Raw genomic sequence first — 16,188 nt, forward strand, 5'->3', positions numbered from 1 at the left:
GTTTAATGCAAGGATTGCCGAACTAGACCAAACCGTTCAGTTCGGCCCATACCAAGCCGACCCACTGAGAAACCAGGTCGGTTCGGCCAATGGAGTCGATTCAGGCTCCGAACCGGCCGAAAAAAGTTCGAACCATACTGTACCGGATGGAGCTGGCCAGAATCGTTCGAAACTGGCCAGTTCTCCTCGAACTCGGTGCAAACCGTTCGGTTCCCACTGAGTCGACCTGGTTCTGAACCAGGCCCTCTCCCCTATCCTTTCTATGCTCATTAAATGATGTTGTTTGCAAGTGGCAGAGAGCTTTCTACCTTTTTTCCTTCCAGCTAATCAGTCACAAGCTCCACAACTCCTTGTCTGAGACATCCTCCTAGAGATATAATCGAGAGATGCTTAGACAAGGCCACTACGTGACCAAGTCAACTCTGTCACGAGGGCGACATATATCGTCTCAACATAGCCAAGCAAAGAGGGACACAAAGGGTAAGCAGGCAGCGAGTGGCACGAAAGGTAAGAAGGCAGCTGTCCAGCATACCAAAAAAGAAAAACAAAAGGCACCTGCAGCACCAATAGAGAGTGTCGAGAAGGAGTCAGTTCACTCAGATTCAAAGACCAGGAGCAGCAGCTCTGGTAGTCATAAATTTGCTAGCCAAGGAGGAAGTGGAGGACATGAGACCACTATTTCAGACACAGCCACAGGATGGTCTTCGATTCACCGGTGAGTCTCAGTTTACGCATGTTATACAGAATAGAGACCATGGTGCACGATCTAGTGGAGTCCACCAGGATCCGATTGTATATATAACACAGGCTTCTCAAGATCATTCAGGAGAATAAGATGCAGCTACAGATGACCTTGCACGTGGAGTAGGATATATAGACGTATCAAGTTCCAAGTCATATACTAGATCATATTTCCGTAGCCACAAGCAACCTCTGACCCATATGAATACAGATATGAATATGGTACGTCTGAGGCATCTTGCGATGGCTACTACCCTACGCAGTCCGAAGCATCTTATGGGTCGGATTTTGCTACAGGATTATTCATATGGGCCCCTTCACAACCATTTTATCAGTCAGTTTATCAGCTAGAGGACATCTCAGAGCTAGAGCTTCAGCGAGAGATCCGAGAGTGCTTATAACCCGGAGCGCATTTCTTATGGTATGAACATATAAGACTACAATGCCGCTTAGTTAGAAAAGTGGACTGATATGCCTCCTTACTATGCTAATGATCTAAATATCTATGAGAGGCATCGCTACTCGATGAGATTTTAGATATCGGTATGTATGTTGTACTTTAAATATTCATTATTATTGTATTATTTTATATTTTTCACCTCACTACTTGATTTGAGGATATTTTATATTGCTTCTTGTAGTATGCAACATCTCACGAAGCATTTTATGATTTGTATCATTTTAAAACAATAAGATGCTTCATTTAGATTAAACTGAGATCATAAAAACATCAAAAAAATATCAAAAAAATATTAAATTAGACTTAAGATCATTGAAAAAGTTTAAAAAGATTGATTATTAATTAAATCAACTTGAAAAATTCAAAAAAAAAGATGTGCCGGTTCCGTACTAGCATGCCCTACCGTACCATGTGTCGGTATGGTACCGATTTGGTACCATACTAACCCATCCGCCGATCAGTATGGGTCCTGGTACCGGTTCAGCAGACCTTGGTTTAATATCAAATACTTAAAGCTATAAAGGAATTACATCAAATTTAGACCTTTACACTAAGCATCCAAACTCAAAAGAATAATACACAGAAGGAAAACACAGCATATTCATGTGCAATGATTTTGACAGCCATAGGCTGCTTATCTTTAAAATGAATGAAATTAGATAATATTGGAAGTTTCCCTAGAAGACATTACCTTTTGTTTGAATTTTTTAATTCTCAAAAAGACCTAATAAAAGTGGGTTGAACAAATTTGACATTTGGCCACAGTTAGCAGGTATTCCATAGGTCACAATTGGAAACATTGCCATGTATATGAAAACACTAAGGACACCCAAATTAAAAGTTTACTAGTTGTACAAACATTATATTATACATTAACAAAAGAAATTAAATTTAGACAAAATCTTCAGATTTTTAAGTTTCAATACCTAGTCGCATACTAGTACCTTGTCAGGCAGTATGATACTATATAGTAAACACCTGTACCAATACCATAAACACATGATATGCTGTTGGAGTCGGAGAATGTGTTAATACAGGGGTGTATGGCACTGCATACCATACCAGCGCCACACTAGATACCTTTCCCCATACTGCCAATATGGTTTGGTATGCAAAATACTGCTTCAAACTTCAACAGTAGTCCACTAGTGAGACAAACTTACAATCAAAGAGAATGAATTAAGCATGTCCAAATATCACTAAGCAAATTGCTAAAGACAGCACATGATTTGATTTGTAACAATGGAGCTTCCATCCACTCACATAGGAATAAATTACTAGACAGCAATAATTACTAATAGCACCAGAAAATTTCATAGGCAATGAGGACTTTTTCAGGAAGTATCCTTCCAACATAAAGACATGTTTATTAATAAAAGAAAAGGGTAATTTACATGAACCTAAAAATTCACCAACTGCTATGTTTTTTAGAGAACCTAGGGAAAAAAAAGATATTCAAAGAACTTTCTCCAACTGTTCTCATATCAGAATAAGCTCAATGATTAAGCAAGCACATATATGGTTAAGTTTTACATGCTGCATAGAAGATTAAAGATGGTTGCAAGTTGCAACTAATTTGAAGTTTCTTCGAAGAAGGTTCTCATGTAGATATGATAAAGAAGTGCTAAGCATAAATTCATATTACAGACCAGTATATAACCAAGGGCAGTAGATAAGATAAAATAATGACTGAAGATGAAACACTCTTCTTTTCTTCTTTTTTCTCCGACATAAAAATGGCAACAGCTATCAACATTAAGATGCGGTACTCTTAACTCCAGCTTTCACTAATAAAGCTCCCATGTTCTCATATGGATAACTAAAAGATTGAGCACTACAAAATATGTGAAAAAGTAACAACTCTATTGAGATAAAAATTAAATTTAAAATTTCAATCTAGCATATTACCTTGAACATGATCATGCTGGCAAAGATAGTTAAAGTAGTGAACATCACATAGTAGACAGGAGAAACCACAGCAGTATTAAATATGTCCAATGCCTGCATAATTGAAGGAAGCAATGTCATTATTAATTATTAACTAATAACTTCACAGCAAAATGGTAACTTCATGACTGGTATAAATTTACATCATAACTAGGCACTAAGAAGTCCTCTTATAGTAATACACAAGATCTACACATGATCAGCTAACAGCTTAGTAGCACCTTGTTTGGAACTTACCATGCATCTCTCTTCTATAAAGTGTACTAATCCTGTGCATGTACAATGATATTCATGTATGTATTTTATCTTTTAGAGCACAAAAGGTCATTGGTTACCTATAGGGTTTCATACTTATCCTGAGTCCTAACTATGAAGATGATATGTTGTTGTCTAAAGCAACAACACTCTCAAATTTTGTACATTATAAAGCTCTAATTTGGTATCTCATGATGGAACCAGTCATAATTTTCGAATATCACCTTACATTTTCATTAGGAAAGGAACCATTTTACCCCTCCAGTAAGTAGCAAATACATGTCAAGTTTCTAAGAAGAACAGAAGTGGCATGGTGATGTGACGATTTTCTCAGAGACTTTACGCATTAAATAAGCATAAGAAGGGAAAGATTTTTATGCTCTGAGAAAATGCAGATATAGGAAAACTATCGCACAATGCATCATCGCACAATGCATCCTGTAGTTGACCTCACTATAGCCCAAACAAATAGAAAGGTATGGCAATGGAATAGAAACTATCTGATTGTCGAAGCAACTTGGAACAAGACAATGTGAAATCATCCTCTGCCAAATTACAAGAAATACCCAAGGCACTTTAATCTCTGAATCCTCATAGAGTAAGTTATTATGCTTCAAAAAACTTACAGGAATGGCCAAGTAATGCTCGGAAGTCAGAACCACAATGAGAATTAAAATCATTAGAGTTTGAATAATCAAAGTCAACGTCATATGCCTCATTGTACTCATTAAAAAGAATTCTCCAACATGCATATTACAATTACCTTGTTTAGGTAGTTCAACTGCAAGAGACAACATATAACTACAACTGCAGCAAAAAGCCAAGTTTGAGCATAGATAAATTGATTTTTTCCTTCAAATGTTAGCTTTATGCCAATGCCCAATGCTTTCACACTCATCACCTGTTAAAATGAACATTCGAAATCAAGAGAGCATGAAGTTTACCTAGATTATATTTGGTAAGCTTTTTAACATACCGTAAGAGAACCCATCAGTGAGCAAATTCCAATATATACTACCATATGTGTGTCGCCATAACGTGGAGCTAACTGGATGATTAGGAAAATAACCAAGAAAACAACCACGCAGGTGTAGGCAATGAAACCTGTAGATCAAAGATTATTAGTTTGAAATGACTAGAAAGACTAATGATGTGCAATAGCATAATGCAATTGTATCACGAAAGAAACTTATCAAGAAGATATTTTGGCTGACCATGTTTCTCTTCAAAAAGAAAAAAGTCATGAGATATTTTAAGTTCACCTCTCCAAGAAGGCACAAGTTGATTCAAAGGTTGTCAACTTGTCATACAACATGTCATTTTCAGCACAGAAAACAAAATAAATATGGATGATTCCCAGGGGGATCAAATTTTTGTTTGCCAAATAACCTACCTGGTTCAGTAGCAAGGCTCCACACTTGCTTCACTGATGCAATATCTTTCTCTTTTGGGGCATGCAAAACAATAGTCGTCGAACCCATAACACAAAGAATGCAGCCAAGGATACCAAAAATGTGCAATTTCTCATCCAAAACAAAATGCGCTAGCACTGCACTGCATGAATGAGAAATTTAGTAACACAATATGTCAGGTAATTCTCTGCTTTGAATTCTAAGCACCATCCAGTATCACACCTGACAATAATGCTCAGAGCTCCCAAAGGAGTTACAAGTATTGCTGGAGCAAATGCATAGGCAGCAAAATTAGCTATCTCACCACCAATCACTATAAAATAAAAGAGACAGAATTAATATAAATAATTAAAACTTTTCAGGAAGAATTTTGTGAAAGTAAGGAGTTCAAGAAGGAGAAATGTTGAATCTTAAAGGTTCATTCGATTGTTAGAGACCAAGAAAAAAAATAATGAAAGGTAGCAATCATCATGTTTCAACAGATTTAAAATTATTGTTTGCTGACAACAACATCCTCCAAACAAGCAGCACTGCAGTTGGAATTTATTCAAATACAGAAAGAAGCAGTGATAGGTGAAATTGACATTCTTAATGACTTACACTTTTATGATTGAAGTTGCAAAGAAATGGTAAATCGCCATCATCTGTATAATTTTGAGGCAATTGCACATGAAATCTGTAAGCTGAATTTGGAAATTTGTTGGCAAAATCACCTATGAACTTAGCAAATAGGTGGTGGTGTGAACCCATTTGTTTAGTATTGCACAGACTAGTGTTGGGAACATTTGGTGCACCTGGGTGGAAGCATGGATGGCTGTGAATTTTCCTCATTAGAAACATTTAATTATCCATGTAACTTGATAAGGGGGTGACTTTTCTTGCATCTCTTCCTTATATTAAAAACTTAACTAAATGGGCTACAGCCGCTGTACTAATTACATATGGAGGTAGCTGTAGAGGTGGGAAAAGCAAAAGAATTTGTTATGCTGGGCCTGCTACCATAAATTCTTCTTATCATGGACAATCCTCCATGCCTCACGTTGTCAGATTCAAGGCTTTTGCATTATATACAGTAGATTCTACATATTAAAAGGGCTCACACCAAGTACTACATAAATACACCACAAGAAGGGTCCATATTACAGAATCTATAGACACAGAGTATAGAAATTGAAGGATGGCCAAGAGATGAAACTTTGCTATATACAAATTCATAGATGAAGATATAGGAGCAAGGAAATTAGGCTGCAAAATCCAAAGTTCAATTTGCTGGTAGTTCTGTTTAAACCTCAAATTACACTCAGTCTGCACTCAGGAGATTGTAATCATTAAAGGATTTGCCCAGGGAGAGTATAGTTGACCTGAAGAAAAAGCAACTATCTAGTCTCAGGAATTGAAAGGATTTGCTGGAGAGAATTAACTTCAAAGACTGCAATTTAACAAACTTTGGCATTCCTTGTATTAGCATAATTTGAGCAATCAACAAGAGAAACAAAAGAGATTAAATGCAAGAATGGTCAATATTGAGATAAGGTAAAGGAGAAGTGCAACAAGGAATTTGTAATGGTTGAATAGAAGAAGGAAAAGGTATAAGAGCAAGAAGATAAAACCAACTAATTTTATTTTGTAGAAAAAAATGGCCTTTCTATAAGCAAGGTTTAATATAACAATGGTCTGCTAAACTAGCCTGTACCATCCAATACGGAGTGTACCATACTATACTAGGAGAAAACCGGTATAAAACTTCATTTTGAGTCAGCACAAGCCCCATACCATCCCGTACCGAGGCATACCGACTTGTACCGGGTGTACCGAGGTGTATCGAGGTGTATCAAGGTGCGTACCGGCCTATATCTAGGTGTATTGAGGTAAAAATTGAGAAAAATTGTTAGAGAGCTATTTCATTATAGGGTGCATACCGTACCATACCAATCGTATCGTACCAAACCAGTAAGGCACCAATACGGTACCCAATACCAAAATTGCAGACCTTGAGTATAATACTAAGAACAATATGTGACAAATGAAAGAATAGTAGACAATTAAGGACTGGTATGATGACTCCAAGCAAGGCAATATCATCAATGGAGGCAACCTAGCGGCCTAGTGTCATGGACTCACAGCCCAAAAATTTTAAGTTGTTGGGAGGAGGACTGGCCTAGCCTAATAAACTCATGTGGCACCTTTTTAATTAGTCAATGTAAGACTATGACAATCTCCCCCACTCAATCTCGTGATGTCCCTATCATGACTGGCTCTTACTCGAGAGAGAGGGCCCACCCATGGCCTAGATCCTCCTCGACCCTATCTGGTCCTCCTCAACCCTGGTACCCCCTAGTGAGGAGCCCACATGACTAATAAAGGTTGTGACACACAATGGACCTAGCTCTGATACCCCCATCATGGATTCACAGCTCAAAAGCTTAAGTTGTTGGGAGGAGAACTGGCCCAGGCTAATAAACTATGTGGCACCTCTTTTATTAGTCAATGTGGGACTATGACAATCTTTCTTATCTAACCTTGTGACACCCTCATTACGGTTAGCTCCTACACGAGAGAGGAGGTCCCACCCATGGCCTGGGTCCTACTCAACCTATTGGGTCCTCCACAACCCTGGTAAACCTTAGTGAGGGGCCCACATGACTAATAAAAGTGGTGACATAGAATAGGCCTAGCTCTGATACCACTTGTTATGGACTCACAACCCAAAAGCTTAAGCTATTGGGAGGAGGACTAGCCTAGGCTAATAAACCCATATGGCACCCCTTTTGTTAGTCAGTGTGGGACTATGACACTAGACAGTCACCGCTAGGTGCTTAGAAGCCCCATCACCGAGGCACCTACCACTTTTAGAGGCCCTAGGAGAAATTGTATCTTAGATGCCTAGGTTGGCACCTAGTATGTCTCTAAGCACCCAAGGGTCTCTCATATGACCTTAGCTGATGAGTTAAAGGCAGCCTAGTAATTTAATTCTATATATTTTAAATAATGATAAATTGTTTCCTTCCTTTTAAACAATTTTATCCTCCCAAGAATTCATTTTAAGGAGAAAAAAAATAGTGTTAAAATAGAGGATGGGAGTTTATATTTCATCTACCACATAAAAACAAACTATTCTTTAAGTAAATACACTCTTTAAATAATACACTAGATGGAGAGTCAAGTCTAAACACCTACTAGCATGAGTTCACAACCATCCATTACGTACTCCTCTCTTGAACCAATCACCTGTATCCAATGTTGTTAAGATCAGGATCAACTCATATCGTAGAGTGGATTGGATCAGATCAGACTATGGATTAGATCACAAATCATAAATTAGTTTATATTTTTTTCATAATTTTTAAATATATAAAAATAAAATATTAATATATGAGTCAAATATAGCATATGAAGGAAGAATGGAAAACCATGCATACAAGAAATCTAGTTTCCACCAAAATAAGCCCACATATAGCATGTCTAATGAAATAAACATTGTGTCTGGTGGTTCAGGACATTGACAAACTACCTATCAATTCAATATCATTTTACTTAGAATGTCATATGAAACAAATAAGGATAAGATTTTAATTTATGCATGTAAAAGATATGCAAATCTGCCTCTTATTTTGAACTCCATAAACTCTAATAACAATGCTGCTTTACTACTCGAGACTTATTAGTAATTAGTAATAAGTAATTTAAAATGCCAAATACACAAATATATTTAGAAAATGGACTAACACAATTTAATATCTAAACAGCATAATCAAATCAGATCTTATGACCCAAGGGACTGTATAATTCATAATATGGATCCAAATCCTATTTTCCTAATCAATCCTAATCCAAAGATGAGATCCAGATCATTTAGGGTCAATTTGATCTAGATAATGAGATCCCGATTTTGAATTGTAATATTTTAACAACAACGTCGCACCTACTGAAACATCAATACAACTTTCCTTGTTGAATGTTTGATAGATTGATGGTATGTTTAGGCATATTTTCATGGAATAATCATATTATCTAGGTGGACATGCATTGTATTCTCCCATGATATTAATTGTTAAAGCTCCCTCTTGAGTTTTTGACTACTATTGTCTAATAACTTAGGAATCTATATGATAGAATATATTATTTATATTAATTAATTAACTATCTTACTGCTTCCCTGCTTAAATATTATCCTTTCAAGCAGGTCAGTGCCTAAAATTGTCTAGGTAATTAATAACTATTGTTGCCTAATATAGAATAGGACTACCAGAATTGAGTTACCTTGTAGATGAAAAATTATAATTGATTCTTGCTCTTTTAACAAGAGACATCAACAAAAGAGTAATTGGAGGTGCAAGGTAAAGAAAAGAGTGTACAAGAAAGATAAGAATAAATATTGTTGGAGGCTTCTTGGCACCTAATCGCTCTCTAAAATAAGGTTGCTGAACCAGGCAGTTTGGTCCATACTAAACCAAATCAATCGAGAACTAGAATGGCTCGACTGATCTGAATGGTTCAACCTTAACAAAACCCCGATCCACCCTAGGCTCGAAGTCTCGAGAAAATCTCTCTTGATCTCTCTCTGTCCTAGGGTTCCGATCTCCACAACGATCCAACTGCTCTCCCTCCCTCTCTCTATCTCCCCACCTCCCTCCTTCCTCCCTCTCTCTCACTTCTAGGGTTCCAATCTCTACCCGTCACCTGTGCACCGCATCTCAATCTATCAATGAAGGCCCTATCATCCCCCTTCTAGTTGCCTTCCATTGCCGAAAAGCCACTCTCCACAATGAACCAAAGCCCTCTCCCCCTGTGGCCGCCACTCTCCTCAAACCACGATGGTACCGGCCGCCCTCCCTCCCTCCCCCTCTCTCTATCCCTCTCTCTTTCTCTGTCTTCTTCTCCCTCTCCCCCTTCCTCTCCCTGATTCGGTGTATTCCAGAACGGCACGAGAAGGACCTATACCATACCGAACTAGTCACTGACTAGTACAACCATCAGTGTCAGCTCGGCCAACCTTCCCTCTCCCTCTCCCTCTCCATATCCCTCTCTCTTTCTCTCTCTCCTTCTCCCTCTCCCTCTTCCTCTTCCTAATTCAGTACCAGAACGGCACAAGAAGGACATGTACCATACCAAACCAGTGACCGACTAGTACGACCATCAGTACCAGCTCGGCCAACCTTACTCTAAAAATTCCATTAGAGAGAGGCTTTAGGGAGATCATTATCTCAGCCCCCAGCCATTTAGGTTGAGTAACCTTTGATTTCCTTGTTCTCTAGCAAGATTGTTGGATTTTGGGCCTTTCTCGGCCATGTATAGTTTAGGTAGGAATCCTATTGTTTTTTGTTGTGTCTGTACCAACGATCTTGGACTTTCTTTGGCTTCAATTGGAAGTGATTGTCCATGATTTCCCCCATCAGAATTCTCAAGTAATTCCCTTGCCCAAAGCAACCAAGTAGTGCAATAATCTATGCTCGAGGAGGCATGACGAATGTGACTTGATCGGTTATTGTAATGCATGGAGGGTTTCTTGGAGTTGGCACCGCGGATTCATTGAAGAAGGTAGCATGGCTACTAGCGGTGAGACTAAATGCTTTAGTAAGTAGGTGAAGGAAGAATACTTGACCTTCAAGAAAAGAAGGCGGGGACCTCGGGCCCTCGCAAAGTCAAGGGTCTAACCAATAACTAGAAAAGCACCTAGATGTACATTCTCAAGCCCTAGCATGAAATTCTTACTTAATTCATCACAGTTCCACAAGTTGCGAGTAAAAGTGAAAGAATTCCGAATCTTAGAAAGAAGAGGGAATTTATCTAAGCCTAAGCAACCTGCCAAAAACCAAACTTGAATGTCTCTATCTCTACAGCCAAAAGCCTTCCTCTCATCTCCAAAGCACCACCTACCGTCCTCATGTAAGGAAAGGAACTGCTTGCTGCAACTGTTGATTTCATAACTAAGCTGTCTGCATGCTTTAGTCTGAAGCTGAGACTACAGTAAAGTTTTTGGATCTCCTTCTTAATAGAAGGTAGATGTCAATCAATGTGCAAGACATCAATATCTCACTCTCATGAATTTGTTTGAAGCAAATCTTGTCTTCATCTCTGGCACTAGTAATCAATGGAGAGCTTGAAGCAAAAGGAATGCTTTGGGGTGCAAAATGTTGACATCTTGCACCATGGTTGCCTTCTTTCATATTTTCTATTTTTGATTAGATAACTATATGCATTATTTAGGCTTAGCCCGAGGTTCTAACATTGTATGCCCTTATGTGCATGTGTGGGGATCTTTAGGCGCTCCTATACTGACAGTTTGGCTCGATGAGGCTAAAATGATAAGGAAGGCCCATGTTGTCATTTTCATGTATCACAAAGGAAAAAATATGAAAATACAAATGAAGAAGAGAAAAAATGATAGATAAGAGAAGAATGGGCTCTTTGATGTGTAGTGGAGAGGAACAAGACATCAAATCTATCCAACAATTATCATTTCTTGTTGTTATACAATCATAATTTAAACAACAAACCACTCATCCAAAACCTTAATTTTAACTCTCAAAATGACCTTAATAGTAGTTCACCACCCACGTTGCCTAGAATGAGAAAGGAGATGGCATGTGGATCCATAAAGATACCTGAGACAAATAGGGAATTCGTCCACGTGTCTCTATTTCTTTTCTCTCTTTTTCCTTGTGGCTAGACCAATAAGAGACACAGACTTTTAACCTTATGATGATGTGGGACCTTACATGGGCACATGATACATTTTTATAAGCCTTTCAATCTAGAGATTTTATAGCTTAATCTCTACCATATAAATAAAATACACTCCAAAATAGAAAAAATAAAAGCCTTAAAACAGCAATTAAAGGCTTAAAAGTTGAAAATAAATCTGCATCTATGCAACCAAGCATGCTAAAAATATGCTAACATCGGTCACTTCTATTGTGCTTCAGCTCATCCTATAGAAATAAGCTTGTTTTCCATATCTGCTTCGACTAGGATAGGGCCCAAAAATCCATCACCTTCCCTTAAAATAGTCCTTCGGACGAGCCCTTACCACTGCTTTTTATTGTTATTGCTTCAGAATTTGTTGGATGCATGATCACTTGCATATAGTTTGAAAGGATAAAAAATCTCCTCTTTTCCCTGTACTGTCTCCTTTTTATAGAATATTAGAATTGAGATATGAAACTATTCTCAAATCTGCCACAAAAACCTAACCTCAATCATCACTTGTTCCTAGAAGCTTCTCCCTGTTTCACTTCAGCATATTACACCGTGAGTTGTTTTAAGTTATCCTTCCATAGTGACTTTTATAGATGTCAATTAGTTTAAAGTAGGCACCAGATTCTCCATATCCCAAGGCCTAAGAATGTTCTACAGCTTAGGTATATGGCAGGAATAAATAAATTAAATTCAGATGTGATCAACTTTAGTCTCTCCTACTCCATTTTAAAAGCATGTGCATGGCTGTATCATATGGAGACCAGGAGCAATACCAAGTCCTATCTGATACATTCATGAAGCACCACTATTAGACAAATTTCCTATAGCATGATTAGGAAAGGATTCAAACCCTTCTTTACTTCTATGATTTTTCTAACCCTTTTTTTTTAGAAAGGTTAAACCCAATTGTGAAATTAGCTGTTTCAATTACTAAAACTCATTCATTATAAAGCAGTTGCTGGATGAGATATATAAGGCAGCTTAAAGTATTTATTCATAAGTCTTGATATCAAGTACTCCTAAAGCAGCCCAGGTTAGCATGATGGGCATCATGAGTTCTTGCCTTTGTCTTTCAAATTGAAGAAACCATCTTAAAACTTATGAATAATGTCTTTCATGCTTCGAGGCAGTTCATCCTTGTTTTCTTAATAATAGATTGTTTTAAATAGAACATTCTTCTCATGTATATGTAATCTTAAAAATTCGGGATGTCATAAACTCTGCTAAATGACCTTGGTATTTCTTTGGATAATAGGATGGGCTGGCCATGGATTTCTAAAGGTGAGAAGAATGTTGAACTATTCCTGGATGGTATGTTCATTGTAAAGGCTTCTGCCCTAATAATATAGGAAAACTGAAGGAAACTATGGAAAAACCAGTGCACCTCTCATAGCCTATTAAGGACTATGATGAGGGTGTAGAAGGTGATGGCCACTCACAGAATCACTTGTACTACCTTGAGTCTCCCTAATGTATCAAAAGACATTCATGATTAAACGTGGCATCTCAAGTGTTAGGAACCGAGCAGTCTTATGGGATGTTCAACCAGTGGCCTTCACTCGTAAGGCTCCATGTAGAAAAAATATGGAGTCATGAATATATTGAAGAGGATGGCAATACTATGTGCAATCAGCAGTGACAACTGAAAATCCTATTTATGATATTGATATTTCAATATCTATTCAGGCCAACAAAGCTCTGTACTAGTAGTATCAACATTTGTTATTTCCTATGCAGCAGTCAGAGCATCTTTAAACTTGAAGAGGCCAGAACCATTTAGCAATTTGGAAGCAGCTGTACAGGAAGCATATGTTCAATGATGAATTGGTGGGATGCAAATGCAAAGTCATCTGCAAGGCCAACTAATTGTAGAAGCCAAGGCTGTTTAAAGTGTACTTCGAGACCATTTTCTCGGAAGCAAATGATGGGAGACAACAAGCACAATGTTGAAGAACGGAACATCTGCTAGAGAATTAGTAAGGATGTATTTTCCTGAACCTTCTCTTGTCTCCAAGTATTTGTACGCGTATACCCACTACTGCATGGGACAAACGCTACTGTGGTGGTAGTTAAAACCTATAAAACTACACCCATTGCTTACAAGTAGTCACCTGTACAGTGCAGCTCAAATTGCATAGGAATCACTAAGCATGCCTTGAGATTTAATGTGTGTAACCTGTTCAATTAAATGTTACCTCCATAAGCACCTGTTGGAAGGAATTCTTTTGTCAAAAAGAACAAGATCATGAACGTACCCTCAATCAGATAGCCAAATAGACATGGTTAAGTGTTGCTCGAAGACTTAACATTGGTGTATCATAAGCCAACAATCAAAAGGGTAGTCAGAAGTCTTCTATGTGAGTGCTAGCAAGAACCCTCTTGTTCATTCATTAACTCAGATAATTACTTATGAGGTAGATCATGGAGAATAATCGGTAGTGATGCTTTCTAATATTTTTCTTTTAGTTTTTTTACAGATGCTTATATTTGGATATGAAATTGCAGAAAACAGTTTGTATTTCTTGTTTTAAAGAACATTGATGCAACACAAATTCAAAAGAAACATCATACTTAGATGCACTTTTAGGTGGGGCATGATTTACATCAGGCTTCAGCCATATAAACAGACTGGAGGGGTTTCCTAAAGTAAAGTGAAATTCCTAAAGAATCAAATCAATAGCTTGCAAGCTCAATTTGTCTAATGGCCCAAAGGGGGGTAAATCTTTTTTTCTCATGGTTCTAGATAAAAGAGTAAATCAAGCATCAAAATAGTTGCAAACAGTTAAATTACCTTACGTTTATTCATCATTCAAACAATTTGGCACCCAAGATAAATCTATGAAGAAGCACTATGACCAAACCATCCCTGACGCACTAGTCTTGTAAATTTAAGTGCCACTAAAAAATGACAAGTGGTGAATTTCACACAACATATGAGAACCTTATGTGGTATCCTAATCTTTAGAATAAACTGAGCTTCCAGAGGCATGAAAAGTTTTGCACCTCCCAGTGTCCCATCAGATAATGAAGAATAGAAATATAATCTGGCTTGACTATGAACAAAAATTTGCAAGAGTTATTCCTCATGAGAGAGAGAAAGTATCCATCCCATCAAAGGGGATGATCTTATAAGACACATCAAATAAGCCATCCAAAAGCCACCAATCTAAGTTATTCAAACCTGTGTCATCAACATAACAACCTCCAAAAACATAGCAAATAATGTAGATATCCTTATTGCAACTAAAACAAGAAAAATGTAGACTATTTTGTGTAACTATAACTTTATTGTCATCTCATACACTCACTTAGGACTGGGAGGCATTTAATTCGCTGGAATCTCAGCCACAACTAATACACGAAACAATATAAGCTTCAATCCAAATGCACATAACAGAACAAGAAAGAAACGAAGGGTCCATAACACAACCATCTTATATTGCCAAGTGTGGTGGAGAGCGGTCAAGTTCCAAAAAAAATACTTACTAGTGATCATTCCAAACCACCATAGAGGTTCATACAAGTATGAGTACCCTCCAGATCCTGAAAAACAACAAATTGCAGTTCAGAACAACCGTACATCTCGCCAAATCTCTCGTTCTTCAAGCTCATTGCAACAGACCACACTTCATAAAAATCAAATTTTTAACCTCCATATGGATTCGTATCCCGTATCAGACCACCAAAAATACACGTCTAGATCAACAACAGAGATATGGAAAAAAAACAAAGAAATTTAAAAAATAAACGGCCAAGAAAAGAGACCCAACCTGCTCTGACTCCAGTAGCCCCGGCCTTCTTCAACCCTTTCTTCTTAAAAATAAAGCTCGATCCAATAAAAGCACTCGAGGAGAGGGCCAAGACCAAGCCCCGAATGTTGTCGAGAGACATCACCATGGCTGAAAAATCCAAGCTAAATCCTCCGAAACCCAATCCCTAAACGCCAAACCAAAAAATAAACAAAATAAGAAAGCAACCAACCAAAAATAGCAACCCATATCTCTTCTCAGTTTCTTTCCACATTAAACGCGAGCCAAGACCTCGGATTGCTCAGATTCGGAGCGTTCTCAAGTTTTCAATGAGAAGGCCGGACTCGAGAGAAGGATCGTCAGAAAGCGACGGAGGCGACGGCGGCGGGCTGAGGATATCCGAGCTCGGCGACGAGGAGGAGATAGGGAGGAAGAGGAGGCAACGGCATTGCCGTTACATGGGGGGCGAGTCCCGGGCGTACACGATTTAAGACGATGGGCCTCCGCGTCCCCCGGTCCCATCACCGTGCTAAATACACGACACAGCTGCTACGGGGGGTAGGGGGGAATCAGCTAATTTCCTTGACCGTTGGATCTAAATTTCACCGATCAGATTGGATTATACAGTGGTTTACCATGTGTGGTCTCGACACCATATTGTGTTTCCGGAAATGGGAGCATGGAGAAGCTGGTTCTGGGGAGGCTTGGGAGTTGCTTTCGTTATCGTGGTCCATGCCTCGTTGACGAGATTTAGTAGACAAATCACGGAGAGAGTGGGTGGATTTTGCTGAGGAGGATGATAGGTAAGTTGTACTATTGGGACATCTGAACGCAGTGTCAATAAGAAATTTTGAAACAGCTAGTCTGTTGGGAATTATGAAGGAAGATTTTATTAGAGGATTCGGTTTCAATTACGGTCCAGATG

General features: G+C 38.3%; 1 protein-coding gene across 3 annotated transcripts in view; it reads right to left on the minus strand.

Annotated features, from left to right (window-relative positions):
• The window catches only part of LOC103707132 (probable magnesium transporter NIPA2), a 36,862-nt gene extending 21,103 nt beyond the window's left edge, over positions 1-15,759 (minus strand). Inside the window, exons 1-9 of one of the 3 annotated variants that reach the window (XM_039131052.1) lie at positions 15,555-15,759; positions 15,285-15,450; positions 15,001-15,057; positions 5,038-5,128; positions 4,797-4,957; positions 4,380-4,507; positions 4,167-4,304; positions 3,110-3,202; positions 2,689-3,035 (exon numbers count right to left, since the gene is read on the minus strand). In XM_039131052.1, coding sequence (XP_038986980.1) covers positions 3,021-3,035; positions 3,110-3,202; positions 4,167-4,304; positions 4,380-4,507; positions 4,797-4,957; positions 5,038-5,128; positions 15,001-15,057; positions 15,285-15,411 — 810 coding nt within the window. In that variant the 5' untranslated portion in view covers positions 15,412-15,450; positions 15,555-15,759 and the 3' untranslated portion in view covers positions 2,689-3,020. Of the gene's footprint in view, positions 1-2,688; positions 3,036-3,109; positions 3,203-4,166; positions 4,305-4,379; positions 4,508-4,796; positions 4,958-5,037; positions 5,129-15,000; positions 15,058-15,284; positions 15,451-15,554 lie in introns of those variants that run through there. The other 2 variants (XM_039131053.1, XM_039131051.1) reach the window with 2 other exon arrangements.
• Positions 15,760-16,188: the final 429 nt, after the last annotated feature.

This window comes from Phoenix dactylifera, chromosome 10 (assembly GCF_009389715.1).
Source record: "Phoenix dactylifera cultivar Barhee BC4 chromosome 10, palm_55x_up_171113_PBpolish2nd_filt_p, whole genome shotgun sequence".
NCBI classification, from domain to species: domain Eukaryota; kingdom Viridiplantae; phylum Streptophyta; class Magnoliopsida; order Arecales; family Arecaceae; genus Phoenix; species Phoenix dactylifera.